This window comes from Thermobia domestica, chromosome 10 (assembly GCF_964235325.1).
Source record: "Thermobia domestica chromosome 10, izTheDome1.hap1.1, whole genome shotgun sequence".
NCBI lineage: Eukaryota > Metazoa > Arthropoda > Insecta > Zygentoma > Lepismatidae > Thermobia > Thermobia domestica.
Genome location: NC_137463.1, coordinates 33,702,489 through 33,722,827, shown reverse-complemented (window position 1 = coordinate 33,722,827; position 20,339 = coordinate 33,702,489). Strand labels below are relative to the sequence as shown.

Genomic DNA, 20,339 nt, shown 5'->3' with positions numbered 1-20,339 from the left:
GGATACGATATATTTGAGGCACTCATGAGACATGACAAAAATACAGAATAAGCACCAATGAAGCAATTACAAAGAAAATAACGTTTTTATAATGTAGTTGAATATATGGCAAGAGAAGAATAATTTCATATTTTATTCTACTATATGCAGGTATAATAATAATACATTTTCTCGTCCATTACTATTATAAGCCACAAATGCATGAATATTGTATTTGCAGTTGTTGAACCCAGTGTGTCCCAAAACAGTCAAGAAGAGAGAAAATGGGGCGACTAGAGAACAAGGAAATCAAGTTCAATTACCGAAGTTATGAGAGAAAGAAACGTAAAGTTTGTATGGTACGCTTAAGTACCTAATAATATTTTTTAATTATAAAAATTAACTTCAATATCTGGACATGAGTCTTTTGAACTCTGAAAGGAACTTCAGAAAGAGATCTTAAAGATGAAACACGTACAAAATAATCAAAAGTTGACTTGATTCCCTTCTGTATTGAATGCACTAAATAACTTGATTGGGCTGTATTTGAAACCACAACGTTCATGTTTAGTATGTTTGAGTGTGAGTAGGCATTAAGTTGTCTCGAATTCTCTTACAGCCCGCCACACATATACATTAATGCATATGGGAGATGTGAATAGTATATCTTTTGTATTGCTATTGAAAACCTGAGAACGTGTGTGAGTGCAAAGCAGGATGGCTGACAGAATTTTATATTCTATCACCGTTATATGTAATAGTTACACAATTGCAGGACAGGTGTGATCTGAAGAAAAGATAAATAAGGCACAAAGAGAACGGTAACTAACAAACAAAATGTGGGGACGGTATTATCAAAGTCTTTCTCAAGATCCAGAATTCGTACAACAATCTTCACGAGAGTCAGTTGTGTACCGCATTTTGGTGCAATTAAAATGAAGGACGTACATTCAGAATTTGCTTCACGGTATGAATAAGGACGATCTAGATAAGCGTTTCGAATTGTGTGAATATATTGTGAACATGTGCAAACAGTACTCAATCCATTGTTGGTTTGATTTTATGGTCATGATCCAATGAGTTTACTTTTAAACTGAATGGAACCATCGATCATCATAACTGTGTAGATTTGATCAACAAAAAAGCCCAATAATATTGTAATAAAAAAATTAAACTTCCTGGGTTAAGAATATGGTACAGTATGTCTGTAGCACACTTGTAGAACCCTTCTTCTCTCAAGAAACAGTAAGAGGTGAAAACTGCGTAACCGTACGTCAGCTGTTCACTAACTCTACCCAAGTGAAGATTGGGTCACACAGCAAGACAAAACATTACCACATCGTCATAGAGAAATAAATATAAACTTTTCCTGGATGAAACATGCCCTACAAAGTGGATTAGTCAATAAGGTGTTGAATATCCACTTAGATCTCCGGATTTAGCATTACTAGATTTCTACTTGAGAAACTTGCAATAACAACATATACACCATGAAGTTATGGACACTAGATGATACGAGGCAGGCAGTTGAGACTGCTTATGCTTTCTTCAACTTGATTATGTTAGTACTTAAGTAGTTTATGCTGTACTTAACAAGATAATTCTTTCTCTGATTATTTTCATCCGTTAAGATCAACATTATCGTATGATTCAGATATAATTTAACGATTTACATTACAGGTGTTCTTCAAGCTCACAAGTGGGAGAATTGTTTCACTGTTGATAGGAGTTCATGGGGTTATCGTCGAAATGCTAAGTTATCAGACTATATGACTATGGATGAAGTCATAGAACAGGTTGTGACAACTGTTAGTTGTGGAGGTAAGACCAACATTGCTTTTAATAATTAGTCTAACGTTTGACTAACAACTACCCCAAAAATATAAAAATGTAATGCTCCTTGTGTACAGCTGTGTGCAGAGTTCTATTAATTTTTTAGACTGTGTCTACGTTGGCTTGTTGTTAGTGTAGTTTTCTGCCTGTTGTTAGTATGTATACTCCTTTAAAATATATTTTTCTTCAACATGAGGTGAAAAAGAGGGGGTGAAGGATGGAAAGGGTGATGTTGCGGATTTTTCTCATTATACTTTCATTAAAATGCATATCCTAAAGGGAGGAATGAGGGTTCAAATAGTTTCCACAAACCTATTCCCCATACGAAGACCAGACATTTCAGCTCGTCATCACTATCAATATTTTACATTATAACAGAAGTAATAGCGATTTATTTGGTTCGATTTATTTAGTTCAAATTTGGTGGTAAGAATTTAAACAGTACTATATAAAAGAGGGTGTCCCAAAATTCGCGCAAGAAGTAATTTTGATTAAAAAAAAGGGTTTATAATTTAAAATTGTAATTTTTTTTATTGATTCATAAAGTATGGGGTTATGTATGGAATAACATATCGGGTAAATGGTCTTCACGGTTTTGTTGGCACATACGCACATCCTTTTGTTGAAATTTTCAATGAGTTTCGTTATTATAGCGCTCAATTTCCTCCTTCAAGATGCGGATGGTTCTGGGCTTACTAGCGTAAACAAACTTCAGAGAAAAATAATAAAAAAAAACTCCAACGACGTTAAATCGCATGAATCTGGGTGGCCAATTCTGATTACTAAAACGAGAAATTCGCAATATTCAATTCTTGATCACAGTGCCGAATTGATGTTCCTGAACTCTCAGCAACACACTCACTTCACAAACTGCTTCGATATTTTGTGTTGAACGACGGCCAGAGTGTTTAAGATCACAAATTGATCCACTCTCCCTAAATGTTTTTAGTTAATTTCTTTACAGTTGATGAAGTTAAATCACTATTCCGACCATATTTTGTACGAAAATTGCGAAGTGTAGCTGCCAAACCTTCATTATTTACAAAATTTGCTCAATAATGAAAACACGTTGTTCTTTGATCGTAGCGCTCCATTTTTATGACCCTGAACTGTCAGCTAGCTGTCACGCTGTTTTTGCAACACCTTACCGTACAAATGACACAAAATTCAAATCTTGCGTGAATTTTGGAACACCCATTTTTATGTATAAACTGACAATTACTGTGACTTTTATTATTTATAATAAAATTATTTACTTTGAAGGCAATGTTCTCATTAACGTTGGCCCAACGAAGGATGGAATGATCGTTCCCATTCAAGAGGAGATACTACGAAATCTAGGACGATGGTTATCACAAAATGGAGAAGCTATATATAGTAGTCAACCGTGGAGTGTTCAAAATGATACTTTGACATCTAATGTATGGTAAGGAAAAGTATAATTTATTACAATAAAAACCCATTATATCGCACCTCAAAACAATGTGAAATCGGTAATATCATGGTACAAACATGTTCTCTGAAGAATACTTGAACTTTCAACTCCTTTATGCTTGCAGCCTAGCTTAGTTTCAAATAAGTTTGAGTTCTTTTATATACGCGTTAAGAATTCACTACCATCTTAACCCTGAAAACCGGTCATTGTGCAGTTTCTAAATTTTCTACTTGTACTAGTGCTTGTCTTGGTATCAGTCGAGGAAGCATGGCTGCAAGTATTAAGAGAAAAATATACAATAGAAAAAACGTAAAAATAATTTGAGAGTTAATATTAGCATTTCAAAAGTGAGTATATAATCGCGACTGTTGATAACATAATATACAATATAGGGAGAGGAAGAGCTCCACCACTTATCCACTGTGTTCTCTTATTGAATGAGTAGGAACGTTTGTTGATATGTCATGATGAGTAATATACACAAAATCTTGTTTCAGTGAGTGAATCAATATAAGGAAAACGTACATCAACGAAACTTAAATAAAGGGTTTAATTCTTCGAGGATTTGCTTTTCAGAATTTTTTTCCCCTGTGTGGACCTCAGAAGACTCACAAATCGCAATACTTCCACGATCTAATCTTTGATAAAATTATAAATGTTCGTATGCTCAGAACATTATTTCGTGTTAAGTTATTGGAAAAGTTCAAGTTTCAAAGTAATAAAACATAATATATAATGAATTTCTGCTTATAGTTCTCTTGTTCAGACTCGAAAAATCCTGAGCACCAGATAGCCATGGCGACTATACATAGGAGTGTGGCGCCTAGATAATTTAAATCCAAAATATGTAGGTCCATGTATCCAATTGTATTTGTATTATTTTAGTGCCTAGTTTTGAGAACTGGCGTGTAGGTCAGAAGAAGAATTTTCGAGCACTGTTCTTGTTCATGATGCCCTTTCGGCAGCCTAACCATCAATACTACTAATCTGTCCCTATTCACTATAACTTTCCTCAGCTCCAAACCACCGCGGTGACGACGAAAGTATTTGTATATAACATTTTCCATTATCTAAGAAAAGTTTACAATAAAAATGCTTTTAGTTCGATCCTAAGGCAGTTTAAGTTGAACATTGCCAACCCAAAACTACTGTATTTATAACCATAGTGAATAAGGTCGCCTAAAGCAAACAAGCACCGAGAAATACCAAGTCAGTTGTAACTTTTGAAGACGTTCGGAGTCTGTCTTGTCCAAAACGCGGAACATTAGTAATTATTTCTAATCGGTACACCTATTCTTAATCTGTACCGTAGAAGTATCAAGTTGTAGATAAATGCATAACGTTTTGTGAATTGAAATAACTTTTGATTCTAATAGCTTAGAAGTGGGTTGTGTTGAATAAAAAACAGTCTGTAGTTTATATAGCCCTATTGTGTTCATGTTGCTTATACTGCTTGTAGACGATCCAAGAAAGCTTGAACAAGACTCTTGTTCAAGACCATTCAAGACTATTTGATGAAAAAGACGTCAGCACTGACGTCATTTTTGTCTTGAATTCAATAGTTTCGTTCCAGAAATTTCGTTTCGGTCCTGTTCTAAACAATTCAATTCAAGAGCATTCAATAGCCAATCAGCGCTCGAGTTGAGTGCAGAGAAGTACAAAAGAAGTATGATGGCATCGTGAGACAGAGCTACAGTTGAATAAATATCTTTTCGTTACTCTTTTCCATAAACATCTGATATTCCAAGTGTGCATTGTAATAATGAACAAAAGTTAATATTTGCGCAGGGAGATATTGTTAGAATTTTTTGTTGATAACATACACGATTTATATAGTTATAATGTTTGCATGCCCATAACTTTTGTTAAATTTTGAGGCAATGGGAAGTATAAATATTAATTTGAAAATTTAATATATAAGAATACCGGGTGTAGATTAAGAAAGAAGAGTCCATTAAATAAAAAATATATAACTGGCTTTTCTTGATTTAATAAGACGTTTTGTACTGTTATTAATCTCTGATAATATCAAATAATTGCGTACAGATTGAGAATATCCTCGCAAACTGAAATATCCTGGAAATGATTACGTGTTATCCTATTGTAATCTAATTATTTTATCACGAAATCCACACGTAGTATTTCAGAAGTTATTTCTTAAGGTAGAGGTTGCTTTCACGCGTGCAGATTAATTTTACCACTGCTTTCCCGTAAGGTTCAAGTGTGCATCCTAACATATGCTACGTACAAGACAGTGCAAAAAAGTATAAATAAAATCGAGAATGCTATTTAACAGTGTCGAGGCAGGAGCATTAAAGAGGGTCAAAGGGAGAATACGTCCGTACGGAGCAGGCGCGTCATCGACGGAGGTCATAATGCAAGAATAAGAATCATGTATAAATGAGAATAGTGCAACAAACCCTTGACTTCGTATTCACCCATTTGAACTGAACTATAGCTCTTGTCATGATTTGATATTGGTAACATTAAACTTCTAAACATAAAATACTGGTTTCCTATATTATACAGGCATGTTCCGACAGTGGGAATTATTACGGTATCTCAGATAATTCTGCTTCATACACACACACACATTTTAACAGTAAAATTACTATTTGTTTGACGGGTTATTCTTAACCAGTGCCAAATCAGATTTGTGAAGAAAGTCTGATGCAGATATGGGTGGTAAGTCCAGTAGCCGAAAAAAATATTATCATTGCTTCATTTGGTTTTCTGTGATTTCAGCCTTTTCTTTAAAGTCTTCGATGCCATAGCATAAATAACATCAAATGCCTCATGATACACACAATTTTAGGAAACAGTTCGATTTTTCTTTTTGAGCGTGGTTCTGTCATCAGCACGCCATAATTTTTTTTAAAGGGTTAGTATAGGGAACGATTTTATACCTAAGCAGTACTTTACTTTTTTAACGTTAACTAACCTAACTCGCATTTAATGTAAAAGGGACAAACTACTTAGTGAAAATTCGATTGGATTGCTGCAAAATCAATTTACCTGTTTTCTAAATTATTTAATATAATCTATTAAATTACAAATGCCTACAGAAAGTTACGAAAAATATGCTAATATTATAACTATTCATGCGCAGGTCTAAACTATTATCAGTACGCAGTTTCGCTTTCATTTGTTTTCATAGTTACAGTCATTTGTTTTAGACTGCCATCTATTAACAAGAATATAAAACAGATTCAATACCTCTATGATCGTGTAAAAGTTGTTTCAAGTCCATTCGAGACTCTTGTTCAAGTGTCTTGAGCAATACTCCTTTGAACGTGTAAATTTGAGGTATTGAATGGTCTTGTTCAAGCTTTCTTGAATCGTCTACAAACAGCATTAGTTACTAAATTATATCTTGCTTGACATAGAATAAATACTTGTGAATTTTATATAAGTATAAATAATTACACCTTTATTTCCATTTAATAGTAAGTGTTAATGCTAGCACTCTTTGTCTGGGTTGGCGGTAAACATTGTTAAATATTGCACTTCTAGCGAACGTAAGCGGCGATTGTTAACTACGAGGAAACTACTAGCATTATCCACAAAGTATCGCTATTAAGATGATGTTCTTGTCATTAACTAGTGTTAAATGCTTCCTCAGCTCAGATGCTATAGACTAAAGACTATACCAGGCGGAATGAAAGAATGTCCTACCACGGGAAATATTTCTAGACTGAAACTCGGACATATTTACTTTCAAACTTACTGAACATACTAATTTCTACTTTATTTTTATTCTGGCCACTGCAGCTATTGAAAACCAACTTAACTGATTTTTTTTAAAGGTCTGTTGACATTAATCTCTGATACAAGGCAGACGCTATTGATTCGATCCTTTGTAATATTAGTTTTCTAGCCACACATACGCCAAAGTATTGTCTTTGCCTTGGGAATCATAAAGAAGTTCCACGACACACTATAAAGTAATATAAGTGAAACTGACCAAACAGTATGTTGATTTATCAGGAAGTCTCGGATCTGGGTGATTCTTTCGACAATAATAATAATATAAAGAAAATAATTTGTCATCATCTTTACGAAAATGCTCATAAAATTCTGCGGATCCTCTTTTGCAGGGGTGCCCACAAAAGGGGGCTATGACGCAAACTGCGTCATTGAAATATTTGAGGGGGTTAAAGATCTATATAAATATGTTTGAGGGGGTGTAAAAATTAATCGAAAAGATTTTTTTTCATGGAAGAACACCTACGGATAAACAAGTAAGGAGGGTGCGTCATGGACATGAGGGGGGTGGGCACCACTGTCTTTTGTGTACAATAAATTCCAACTGAAAGTCTAGTTTTTTCTGTGAATCTTTAGAAGGTTGTATCTGTTCTGTTAAGGACACTGGCGGATCCATGTGGCAGCAGTTCCCCCAAAAGCTACCTTTTAATAGACCTACATATGATGTAAAACTCCGTATTTGAAGCCTTCATCAAAGATCCACTCTCTCCAAAGCCAAGTGGTTAGGGAGAGGCATAAGAGGCACTGGGAACAAACATCTCTTGCTAATGAACCGAAACCAGTGTTATAGTTACGAACAAAAATTTGACGGAAGAAATCGAAGACTCATCACGGCGAAATTAAAATACTGCTAATTTTATAGTAATTATGTGATATCTTCAAATAGATAAGAGATAATTGAAAAAGTGGAACAAGAGCTCGCTAGACAATATTATTTTACATGAGATACCATTATCATGACTCACTTATCTGCTTTCGAAATTCAGCCATTTAGAAAATCGGCATTTATTTTCGCGTTTCTAAATGGTTGCAAACGGAAAGCTACTAGGTGACTCGTGATAACGGTATCTCATGCAAAATAAAGTTAATATCGTCTAGCGAGCTCTTGTTCCACTTTTCGATTATCTGTTATCTATTGGAGATATCACATAATTACTGTAAAATTAGCTGTATTTTAATTTCGCAGTGATTATGCCTCTTAAGACAGTTGTTGCTCATTAAATTTAGATTGCTGCTACTCTTTCAAGAGATTTTTAAAGCAGAAATCACTCGGCAGATACTTTCGTGAAATATATTTTTGCTCGAAGAGTAATAGGATTTAACGCTTCAAGAGATCCAATGAAATGCTTCGCTGTTTGCCTCTTATCATACGCAATCTCTTTTTTCATGAAGTGTATCATCAAGAAATCTTTGACAACATTTGATCTCCGTTTCTTGTTACTCATAACATAAAAATTAACTCAAAAATACGAACAAAGTTTGACAGTGGACTGAATGAATTATAGATTAGTATACTACTTTTAACGATAATGCTTTACTAAGACTAAACAATTTACGTTTCAGTTTTTGTTTTAGACTAAACAAATTTCCAAACAGTTCACAAACTTTGAGGCTCGTTTTTAATGGCAAGGAATGTACTATACGCCAGTTTCTGCCTCCTAGATTGTATACCTTGGTACATAAAACTTTTAACTCATTTTCCCCCTCAAAATAGGGAAATCGAGTGCTGCAGCTAGACATATGTTTTTAATTCTATCAAAGGGAATTGGTTAGCAAAAAGTTCCCATACAGTGACGAGTAATGAAGATTTGAAAGGTTAAGAATGATAGTAAAATTGTCCCAACGAGCACTAGCACACATTAAGAGAATAAGTAAAATCTCCAGTATTTTTTCATATTTTTGTGTCTATATTTCACGCCTATCTATTGTTTTTCAATTCAAATTCAACTTCAGCTCTAAAGGTTCTGTATATGCCAATTGCAGATACTGTATGTTCTAATTGCATTTCCATATATTGAATATAGGTACACTAAAAAGGATGATGTAGTATATGCTTCTTTCCTCGAATGGCCAGAAACTTCAATCATTACGCTTGCTGCTCCAGTCACTTCTGAATCGACAACAGTAACATTGCTGGGATATGACTGGAATTTGCAGGTTTGTTAAAGATAATACTTACTTAAATCAAATATAACACGGAATAGAAAAAAAATATATATTCGCACTCAACAAAGTAATCAAATTGCTTCCTACCGTTATCACTTGGAGCAAGGTTAGCCCAATTTCGCATTCTGATTGGCTACCTGTCCGTGACGTCACGTGGAGGGACTTTTGCCCATCTTGAAACAGTATACTAACTAGCGTTAATTGTGTATGCAGTATTTAACTTGTTCTATTTAACGATACCTCGATACTCAAAGGTGTTATAAAGTAGATGATCTGCCCATATGTATCTTCATCCTATTAACTGAATAAATCCCCCCCCCCCAAAAAAACAGCCTAGCATTGGCGTCTGATTGGCTACTTTCGTTTCCGCCATATATGTTGGCTCAAAACATTAGGATCTTCATATGTAGACCAGTAGCAGTTTGTGGTCTATAGAAGCACCGATTGCAATGTTACAATATCAAAGGTATGTAGTTACGCGCAAGTGTTCCCCTCCCCCAGCATCCTTGAGTCTTATCCAAAATATATTCAGGAAATATGAAGAGGAAAGTCCTTTTAAGCTCCATTTGTATATTTATTAATTTAAGTGTATTTTTTAATATTGATTTAATATATGTTATTTCCTTTTTTTTTTTTCAAACAACCACTATCAATGTACGTTTAAACAATATTTAAATTAACTATAATATGGTGATGAAGTATAATATGATTGGATCGGGCCGCCCCCCTAAATTTTTGGGCTGACTACGGGCCTGACGGGAGGATAGCAAGGACGCAGGAATAAATCCACTTCCTCATGTTAAGAGATAGGAGCTCGCTGCCATATGATCAATGTTACTGCTTCCAGTGGCAACACTCGCTGCAACTGGAAATGTAAATCTCTCTCTTTCTTTCAGTTTTTTAAATTGATTTTTTTTAGAAATACATTAATACAGTTTTGCGCTCAAGAGCAAAGGTTTATTTTTCACTGATACACTACTTTAATTCTTAAAAATACCTTTAGTATTAAAATATCCGGTTACACAACCATGCAACATATAGTACCAGCCGCCGCTGATGTAGACATATAGTATCTCTGTCGTTTATTTTTATTTTAAGTCGTTGCTTCAGATTTATATCATATAATGATTACATACTGCACGTATAGGTGTACAAATAGGAGTGAGAAAAAAAATACCCGGAATAACCTTTGACAAATACGAAAATCACCAATCATAGGATACGCATGGTTGTGACATGTGGCTTCACGATTTTGCGGTATGGGCAGATCTTCTATTTTATAACATCCTTGGCGATACCTCCAAGTGACGTCACCGACCGCAAAGTATCCTTGGAAAACTGACGGCAGAAAAGCTGAATCGGAGTCCCCTGACTTTGAACATGTGAACATTACCAAGCATATCACACACGTTTCTTGTACCGTAAAGCTAAAGAAGAAGAATTTTATATCTAATTGGTGTGACACAGAGAGCTGAAAATTTTAATCTGTTTTAAGTCTAATTTCTACGTTGATTTCATTAACTGTTGAAACTAGAAAACTATTCATTTTCACGATGTTCCATGATCTACGCGTGCAATTTAGTAGAAACGTTTATACATAAATTCTGTTATATTATTAACGTCTACCGGAGAAAAACTTCGAAGATGAGGCATATAACAATCAATAGATCATGTGAATTTGAACAAAATCGTACGGATGAATTTAAATCCTCATGCGTAGTTTTCGAGGAAAATACCTAAAAATTAAAACTACGATACGCTAAGATAAAATTGATTCTGAAGTTTACCTTCATCAAGCTTTTTGTTATAACAGTACCATAGCGACAATACATAGTATGGTTAATAGGATGTAGCTCAAAATTGTGATTAGCCCTTAACTAGAAGTTTTGTTTAAGTATATCATTGTCAAAAGGTGAGATATGTATGAATCAAAATAGGACATCAAAATGAACAAAAGAACATGCTTTGAGGCTAAATGTTCATGCGTAGTATTCGAAAACGTCGAGAAAACTTGTTTTTACAGCGCAAAAAGTATGTCGTTGCCAATAGTAATGGATAGGTTTTATTCTGCCGCAACAGATTATTTATTTATGTACTGTATAGATTGTTTATGTATATACAAGGTACCAGAAACTTCGTGCAACCACATAGAAGGTGACGAACTTCGAACCCACTCGGACATACCGCCAAGGTGATGCTTTCCGTCAGGTCATCATGACAGATTACCTACCACAGGGGCAAAATATTACTATTTCCTATTATAACCATCTCCTGACTAAGTTACGAGAGGAACTGAAGAAGAAACGTCGTGGATTGATCACAAAAGGAGTGCTGCTGTTGGCAGATAACGCACCAGCTCATTCCGCCCGTGCATCTGTGATGAAGGCAGTGTAATTAGTCCTACAGTGCATGAATTTTTGAACTTACTTTTTTTTCTTTTTACATTATCATTTAGTGTTTACGCTCCACCAAAATTCAAATACATGAGATCTAATGGGAAAAATTACAATTAGAGCCACAGAAAAGCATAGTAAATGTATGATATAGCCGCTTAGAGTTGTACTATTGCGGCTATCAAGACATATAAAACGTAGTCAAATGGCAAAACCATGCGCTGGAGGGTTAGGATACAAAAATGCTCCACCTTCATACCTCACCGGACCTAGCACCAGGTGACTTTTCTCTTACCAGAAATGAAGGGTCCACTCAGAGGATACCACTTTGACAGTAAGGACGACGACATTTCTGAGGTTGAACTGCGGTTCCAAAGCCAAACTGCAGACTTTACAAAACGGAAAGTGAAGAATCGCTGGCTAAAATGTTTCGCCAGGCACAGTGACAACGTACAAAGGGCTAATACCATCATGGTGTCATAGTTCTGCAGAGTGGATTTCTTCTAGGTGATTGCACGAACTACTTGATACCTTCTCGTATAGATACATAGATGGATAGATATAGATATAATACTCTGTTTAGCATTATTTGTCTTATGCTATGTGACACATACAGTTCTACTGTAATATTAACACACAAATTCATAACTGTGATTCTTATTCCTCTAATATTACAACAATCTGTTCTTATATTCATTTTCCACAGTACGAAAGTGTAGGGAAAATTTAAGTTCCAGAGTATAGAGATAGGACAAGATATTATACATATGTATATTTTACTGCTTTATCCTAAGTGTAACATGCGATATCAGCTACTCCTGCCAGACAAATTTTCTCATGATCTGTCATAATTTTAAACAAAGAAATTGAATGGTAAAGAAATTTACTGCTTCAACTGTGCTTTTTCATCAACCATAGTTCAATCTATCGTGAGACTAGGCTCTGTTGTAAATATATATAAATCCATCTACGTACTTTATGTTTCTAAAACAAAATTGCAACATTTTTTAAAAGAATACAGTGTTACCTCGGTATATGGTCTTAATCCGTCCCAAATCCTTGGATTTACACCAAATAGGGCGAAAACCAAATAAATTTATCCCATAAAGAATATGATTAAATCGTTCCTATGAACAAAAATCCTTTGTTATTGGCGTATTATACATTGATTAGATTTACAAAATACATCTAAACAGTGTTTAACGCTCAAATATAAATACAAAAGTAATTAAATGAAATAATTGAAAATTTAACGTCACCTTAATTGCGTGAGAAGACTCAGCTGCCATTAGGATTATGCTGAGCATGGAGCAGGAGGTGTTATTGTTTGGAGACTCCAATTCCAATAAAACTTTAGAAATTTGAAATTCTAATGCATTTTTCTCTTTCTTTTTTCCATACATAGACTTGGTTGGAGCTTACCAGATTTGACTTTTACTAAAAATCTGCCCAAAGAACTTTACTCCTGCCTTCTCCTCAATATGTTTCGACAATGTGACATTGTCTGGTCATTTCAGACATTGCTTTTTATGACTTGTTTGGTTTTTGTTGGGGTGGTATTTCTCTGCATAGTTTGTGACTGACGCTCGTGGGCAGTGATGGCTTTGTCTCGACAGAGTACGCTAGCGTGCGATGTTCTGACTCATTTTGACCCATACAAGCTCTACCACGCAAATCGTATTTCACACAAAGGTCGCATATAAAGCAAAACTTTTCGTGGCGGCTTTAGCAGGTAGGCCGGGTAGACATGGGACTACCCAAAAATTTGGAAAATATATAAACGCTCTAAAAGATGCAATAAAGAGTAAATATATTTTGCACTATTTATATTAATGGTAGATAACTATTTAAAAAATAGCATCAACCACTACTGTAAAAGTAATTTCCTACGGTTACTAATTAATCAAACGTGTATATGTATCCATAAGCAAGGGAGCGGACCTATCCAAAATTAAACTCCTAAAGCCGTTTCTGTATCCAAACAGGACGTATACCACGTTAGACTTACTCCAAAGCGGATGTATACCGAGGTACCATTGTATTTCATACTCTGGTGAAAACATTGGAAGGCAGAGACTATTTCAGGAGGTAGAAATCCCCTTGGAGCTACAAAATACCCCTCCAGGATATTTCTCCAATCGGGCTTAACTTAGGTTACTAGTATTTGCAAAGTATTTACTGCTTCCACCCACGTTCCTTAGAAGTCCTTCTCTTCCCGAGAAAAATTAAGATTATCACTACTGAAAGGTAAGCACATTCGCAAACCACCATCGATTTCACAAGTTTGCGGACTTGTTGTAAACACATTTACCCTTGGTATAACGAATTTTAAATTTGGAACGAATTAAGTAATTCAACTAATTATTATTATTATTATTGTTTCAGTGGATAACTACAAGTGATGGCATATCGATCAATCTACCTACAACGCCTCCTGGTGAATGGGCTTGGGTCCTCAAATTGACTGGTATTACCAACTAACGTTTTGAGAAGCATATAATAAGCAGATTAAATTCAAGGCGGAGCGGCCTTCCACCCAAATTGTTTAGCTAAAACTACACACCGTCTCTCTAATAGTTATATATGAAAATGAATTCTATAAAATCAGAAAAAATATTTTTATGATAAATTTTCCCACAGCCGGAGAATACCTAAGACTGCTCGATAACACTTCTAATAACACTATTCGTTTTAATATACACAAGTTTCATTACTGAGACAGACCATAAGCCACTCTTTCTCATAAGAGTAATATTTGGTGCAGTGCTCCTCCACCGATTACATTAGAAGTTAGTCCCTGATAAGAAGGTAATATAGGTCAAAATAATTCCTTGTTATGAACTGTATTAACATATTACATCAAAGAAATTTTATATGTGTTACATGATTTGACTTCTGTAAATAAATGTTTGAAAAAGGCAAAAACGTTTATTTTCTGTCTTTTTTTATCTCCCATAAGAAAAAAAGCACATGAATAAAAACTAAGCTTCTTAACATCATATTCAGTGTTTAACATTGAGGATAATTCTCCCAATCTAGGGAAATTTGCTGGCAATTTTTAGCAAATAAAGAATAAACTAAATTTTAAGGCAAAATTCTGAAATCAAGTTTTTTTTTTTTTTTTTTTTTACATGAATTCTATTGAGAAAGGATAACCTTAAATTCTTTTCAGTTTCCTTCGATGTTTTGCTTCTTTCGAATTTTGACAAGAGTACTCATCCCTTCCAAAAGTACTTCTATGTATTTTAAGGTCATGTTTAATACTGATTATAACTTACACACGTACCCAGAGTTCTTTTCGGCGTGGGAGAACAGGGTTCCCGTCGGGAGCTCATGTGGTTCGGATCCCACATTACCACATAAGATCGGCCACGAAAGGATAAATAACAAATCTAAATATTAAGGAGCAGACACATTTGTGTCTCTAAAGTTTTGTAAGGAAACCAGTTGAAATGCGTGTTATGGAATATATTTGAATTCCTCTCCGTTAGGATATGCGTTTCAATAAAAGTGTAATTATAGAAACCCATAAAATATTCTACAGGTGGCGCAGTTAAAAATTAGCCAGCATCCCCTTTGAATATGAATGCAAAATATTTCGATTTCTGAAATTGATTAATCATCTACAATGGACATTTTATGCAATTATCGATTGTTATTTCTTCAACAATCGATCATAAACGATGACAATCGACGTGTATATTACTGCACGTGGCTTTTGAATAACATCAAGGATGGTTTCTTAGACCCTTTCCGTTACATCATGAGTGATGATGCATGATTGCATCTTCTCGGTCATGTAAATTCTCAGAACACGAGGTACAGGGCAACGGAGAACCCTAACATTATCAGCAACCTTCATGATGAAAAAATTGACGTTTGGTGCGGTGTAACAGGAACGCGCATCATTGGACCGATATTTTTTGACATTACCCTCAATACGGTTGTATACTGTATATATGGAATTTTTTAATGCATTTTGTGCTCAACTCACTGAATATGGAAAACAATACTCCTTCTTCCACCAAGTTAGGGCAACATGCCACACTTCTAAGGTATCCCTGGAACGAGTCCATGATGTCTTCTCTGAGGAACGAACTGTCAGCAAAAGTTTGTGGCCAATGCGTTCGCCGACTCTAACAGCATGTAATTTCTTCCTGCATCACACATGAAGAGCAAAGTCTATGAAACTAATCCATACACAATACAGGAACTGAAAGACAACATTAGCCATGAAGTTGCAGCCATCGATATCCGAACTTTACGTCGGGTGTATCTGAATATGCCTACATGTGCAGAGATGTGTATTGATATCGCAGAGGGTCACTTTCAACAACATCTTTAAATGTATTTTTCTATTTTTCACTGGAAATAAATGTAAATAACTCAATTTCAGCTCTTCGTTTCTGTAATTTCAATGCACTTCCTTTATTCTTACACGGGCTACTTTTATCTGCGCCGCCATCCTGTATTTTGGCATATATTTTGAACTCCCCTTCCCATTGGGATACGTTCCTTAGTCAAAGTACATAATAAAAACACTGAAACAGGAGTTATGCCCCAAGATTCATTTTAAACGGGTAAGTCATTTTCTGTGGTGCGATCACAAGCAATAAATAACCTATTCCAGTGTAGCAAGAAAATATAGAAATTTCAACTTCCTCCATCTTAAAACCGGAATTTTGGAAAATGCTCGATCTTGTATCCGTTTAATTGCAATGAACAATTGAATGGGTGAGTTGAAAAAGGGACATATTCCAAAAACCTCAACTTTCAAACATGGGTGGAAATATGATCACATTCCAGAAATATCTTCGATTTTTCACACATACGTTCCCGTAGACTTCAGTAAAGAGGACGTAAAATTAATGAATGTTTTCCTTGTTCTTCTCAAGCGGTGTAGGTACATATAAAATGAATATAACAATCCCGGTTTAGCTTGCCTATTTTCTGGAATGTGTACCTTTTTCAACTCACTCGTTCAATTTAAATTCAGATTTCATCTTCGTAACTAAAGGGACTCATGAAACATTATACTAACTGCGTTAATTTTGAACCCCATACCCCTTGAGAATACGCCCTTAATCAAAATAGTGATTGAAATCTCTCGCTCGAGGTAGATACCAAGTTATGTCCCAAAATTAATATAAAATGGTAATTAATTAAATGGTAATTTTTAGAAACCAAAATTGGGAAACTGAAGTTGGAATTGTTACTATTGCATGTCAATCGATTTTAATAATTACCTATCAGGTTTCAAGTCCAAATTTTAAAGTTTGAGGCAGGGATCAACCAATCTAATTAATCATACGACTAACTAACGACCAATCAACCAATTTCACTAAAGATAACTTTCATTAATAACGTTAGAATATGCATGAACTGTGGCTATAAGCCCGAAGATGTAAAAAAGATTATATATCAATCGGTTTTACTAATTTCTTATCCGGCTTCTTACCATAAATTTCAGTTTTAAGATCAAAATTTGAAGTTAATGTAAGACAGTCAAATCAATCAATCAAACTGAACCAAAGCTAAATTTCTGACATTGTGAATCAGAAGCAGGAATCAAACAATCCGAATGCACCAATAACTATAGAGGTCTGCGCGGATACAAAATATCGCATCCGCACCCGCAGATAATTAGGTAGCAAATATATACAACTTATATATTCTATAATACACGTAGTTTTCTGAATCAAACGAAACAATACATTATATCAGTTTCCTCGTGATCAAATACCAACTACGGTAAATAAAATGCAATATAAACCGTGCAGATCAAATTAGACATTAATGAACGATTTATGTACTTACCCAAGATCTTCAAATGCAGATATCGGACCAAAATAATGCAGCGTAGGTAATATGCTCTCAATCGACTAATTTTAGAGCACGTCACTAAGTTTTTAAACTTCATCATTACTCATAAAAAATGGGGGGCATTTGTTCTAAACACAAAGGCGAAATAGAAATAATCGTTATTAAGAAATAAAAATTTATCACAGGACCGCAAACATACATCCAAATATCCCTAACTGACACTAGCACCAGTAATTGTACTAAATTAAAAAAAAAAAAAATGTGACGAAACTAACAACGCAATACAATGCATTATTTCACGACCAAGCTCCTTCGTGGCTAAGCGGTTAGCGTACGCGCCTTTGGCGTGGGAGACCCGGGTTCAATTCCCGGCGGGAGCTCATGTGATTCGGATTCCACGTTAATCAGTAGGTCCACGTCTCATATAGCCTCGCTGCTAAATGCGACGTTAAACTCAAAATCAACTCAAGCTTTCACGACTACGCATTTACTGAAACTAGAAGTGAAAATAACTTCGAATACAAATAGGAAGTCTATGCCTTTAATTTCGGGAAGAGACAATAGAGGAAGTTTAGAATTTACTGCTTTTCTTTGCAGCTCCCACTCATTGTTGGACACATTTAGAGTAGGAGAAACAACTCATTGGTTGTTCTTTCTTTCTTAACCAAAGGCCCAGAACATGCATACATATACTCATACACACAAGAAGAAAGAGAGAGAGAGAGAGAGAGAGAAACAATTGCTATTATAAAACTCCAATTCCTCGGAATGTTCATTGAGGTCTGTGTACCTCTCCGAAAAGAGAAATCTGTGGGGTCGCAAATGTGCATTCAGTATCTGCTGTACTTCAAAGGAAACAGTGAAGATTTTTTTTTTCTTTTTAAGAGAGAGGGAGAGAGAAAGATGAGCGTATGATGTGATTTGTTTACTATTTCGGTGACCTACGCGCTTCTCCAGTTTGTCACAAAAGGCAAAGATAGTTCTGCTGACCAGTTTTCAGTTTATGGAATGGGATGCGGTGTTTTAAATTAGGGTTTTGGTTCCTGACCTCTCAGGATAGAAAAACTTTATTTGAAGACATTTCTTCCTCTTCAAGAATGGTCTGAAAATTTTCAGTTTTATCAGGGGTTTTGGCGGCAATTTTTTTTTTCAACAATTAGCGGTACTTGAGGAGTAGCGATGGGGCCTGTCGTTTCTTTCTGTTTAGGTCAGAAATGTCATTCACCTACAAAACGACTGCTAAAAATATTGAAAACAGCAATAAAAGGACACTCTCTCGTGTTATTTTTTGTCCTTTTGCTGTCACTGAGACACACTTTTATTTTGATTTTAGTATTTTTCAACTGGTTTTAAAACTTTTAATTCAAAACGAACTTTTCTAGTGCTCTTTCCACCATTATCAGAAAATTCACAACATTTTTTAGGTAGAAAAATGTAGGAAACATTATCCGCAACTTTATCCGCTATCCGCACAGAAAAGAGATATATATCCGCAAATACCCATTTTGATGCGGATATCCGCATCCGCGCAGACCTCTACCAATAACCTTAGCCTATGAGTTGTCCCTAAATTTTAAAGTGTTAATGTGATATATTAGGTCAAAATCCTCAAATTTAAATTTTGGTAGTCTTTTATAAACCCATGAAAGGAGAGAAGTTAAACCATCGAAATTTACAAAAGGTATAAATGCGAGTCCTAGAGAACGATTATGAATTTTTATTTTTTGGCAACTGCAAAATTTAAGGATAGGCAAAACTTACTTCTCCCAGAATTCAAGAAGAGTGCCTCAAGGTACTCATGTACCATACTACTGTCGTTCAGTGGCTCCAAGCAATCAGTAAGGTGCAAAAGTTGGGATTTGTGTGTCCACATGAGTTGTTACTGGTCAACAAAGATCGGCATCTAAAGATGTAGAGTTCTCTGAGTATAAAATACTGGAAAATCTTTCTGCATCGGATTGTCACTTCTGGTGAACAATGGATCTGATAAAGCTATAATAAACGGTCAGGGCAGTGGTTAGCTCGTGGTAAAGTTCAGAATAACAAACCAATCGCAAGTATTATTGCTGATACGATGGTCTATGGTGGGAATGATCCAACATGTCATTCTTCATCGAGGCGAAATTATTACTGTTACATTCCACGAAATACACAGCAAACATGTTCACAAGCATCCAGCAATGGTCAACAGACATGCTGTCTTCATGTTGTACGAAATGCAAGCCTACATGGCGCCCAAGAACGATGAAGACTTTCCACGACTTGAAGTATGGGATCCTTCCTCAACCAGCGTATTCTCCGGACTTTCTCCCACCGCCTTCGGCATCTCGACTACGTTTTAGCAGAAATCGGGCAGTGCAACGTGCGATTGATGACTTCTTCGCATCGTAGATGCCAGGTTTCTTTCATCATGGAATCTTAATTGTTCGCTGAGAGATGGCATAAGTATGTGGGTTCACAAAAGACTACACTGATAAACCAGGTACTGTGTTCTCATTTCTTGGCCTTTGAGAGTCACAAATCAGTTGGACATTTCAATCACACCAACCCAATAATTCATCTGTAACTACAATTATCAATTCAGTAAGCCATATGTATGTTCGAGAAGCGTTTTAATGTAATTGGTGGTTTATCATAGAATTGATATAATATAAAGTCCTTTTCAAATATCGAATAAGCCAATGTCTAAAACATTAAGGTTTATACACGACTTAAAAAAATGGTAGAGTATCATCATCATCATCATCATCATCATAGGTATCCTGCCTTTATTGGCAGGTCACTTGCCGCAGGTGAATCAGAAACTGCTAGTAAATGAGATCTCTCAGAAGGCGATATCATTAAATTATATTAACAAAGAAATTGTCTTGAATAACCATACATCACACGGGATGAATTAGATAGGAAACAATTTTGTGTCGAAATTAGCAATATGTGCAGCATTA

The 20,339-nt window shown here is 35.3% G+C and overlaps 1 protein-coding gene across 3 annotated transcripts in view; it reads left to right on the top strand.

Moving 5' to 3' along the window:
• LOC145662422 (alpha-L-fucosidase-like) overlaps nucleotides 1-15,966 on the top strand; it is a 77,424-nt gene extending 61,458 nt beyond the window's left edge. For all 3 annotated transcript variants that reach the window (XM_081727981.1, XM_081727983.1, XM_081727982.1), the window contains 4 exons: nucleotides 1,660-1,800; nucleotides 3,076-3,238; nucleotides 9,037-9,169; nucleotides 13,957-15,966. In XM_081727981.1, coding sequence (XP_081584107.1) covers nucleotides 1,660-1,800; nucleotides 3,076-3,238; nucleotides 9,037-9,169; nucleotides 13,957-14,052 — 533 coding nt within the window. In that variant the 3' untranslated portion in view covers nucleotides 14,053-15,966. The remainder of the gene's footprint in view (nucleotides 1-1,659; nucleotides 1,801-3,075; nucleotides 3,239-9,036; nucleotides 9,170-13,956) is intronic.
• The last annotated feature ends 4,373 nt before the right edge of the window (nucleotides 15,967-20,339 follow it).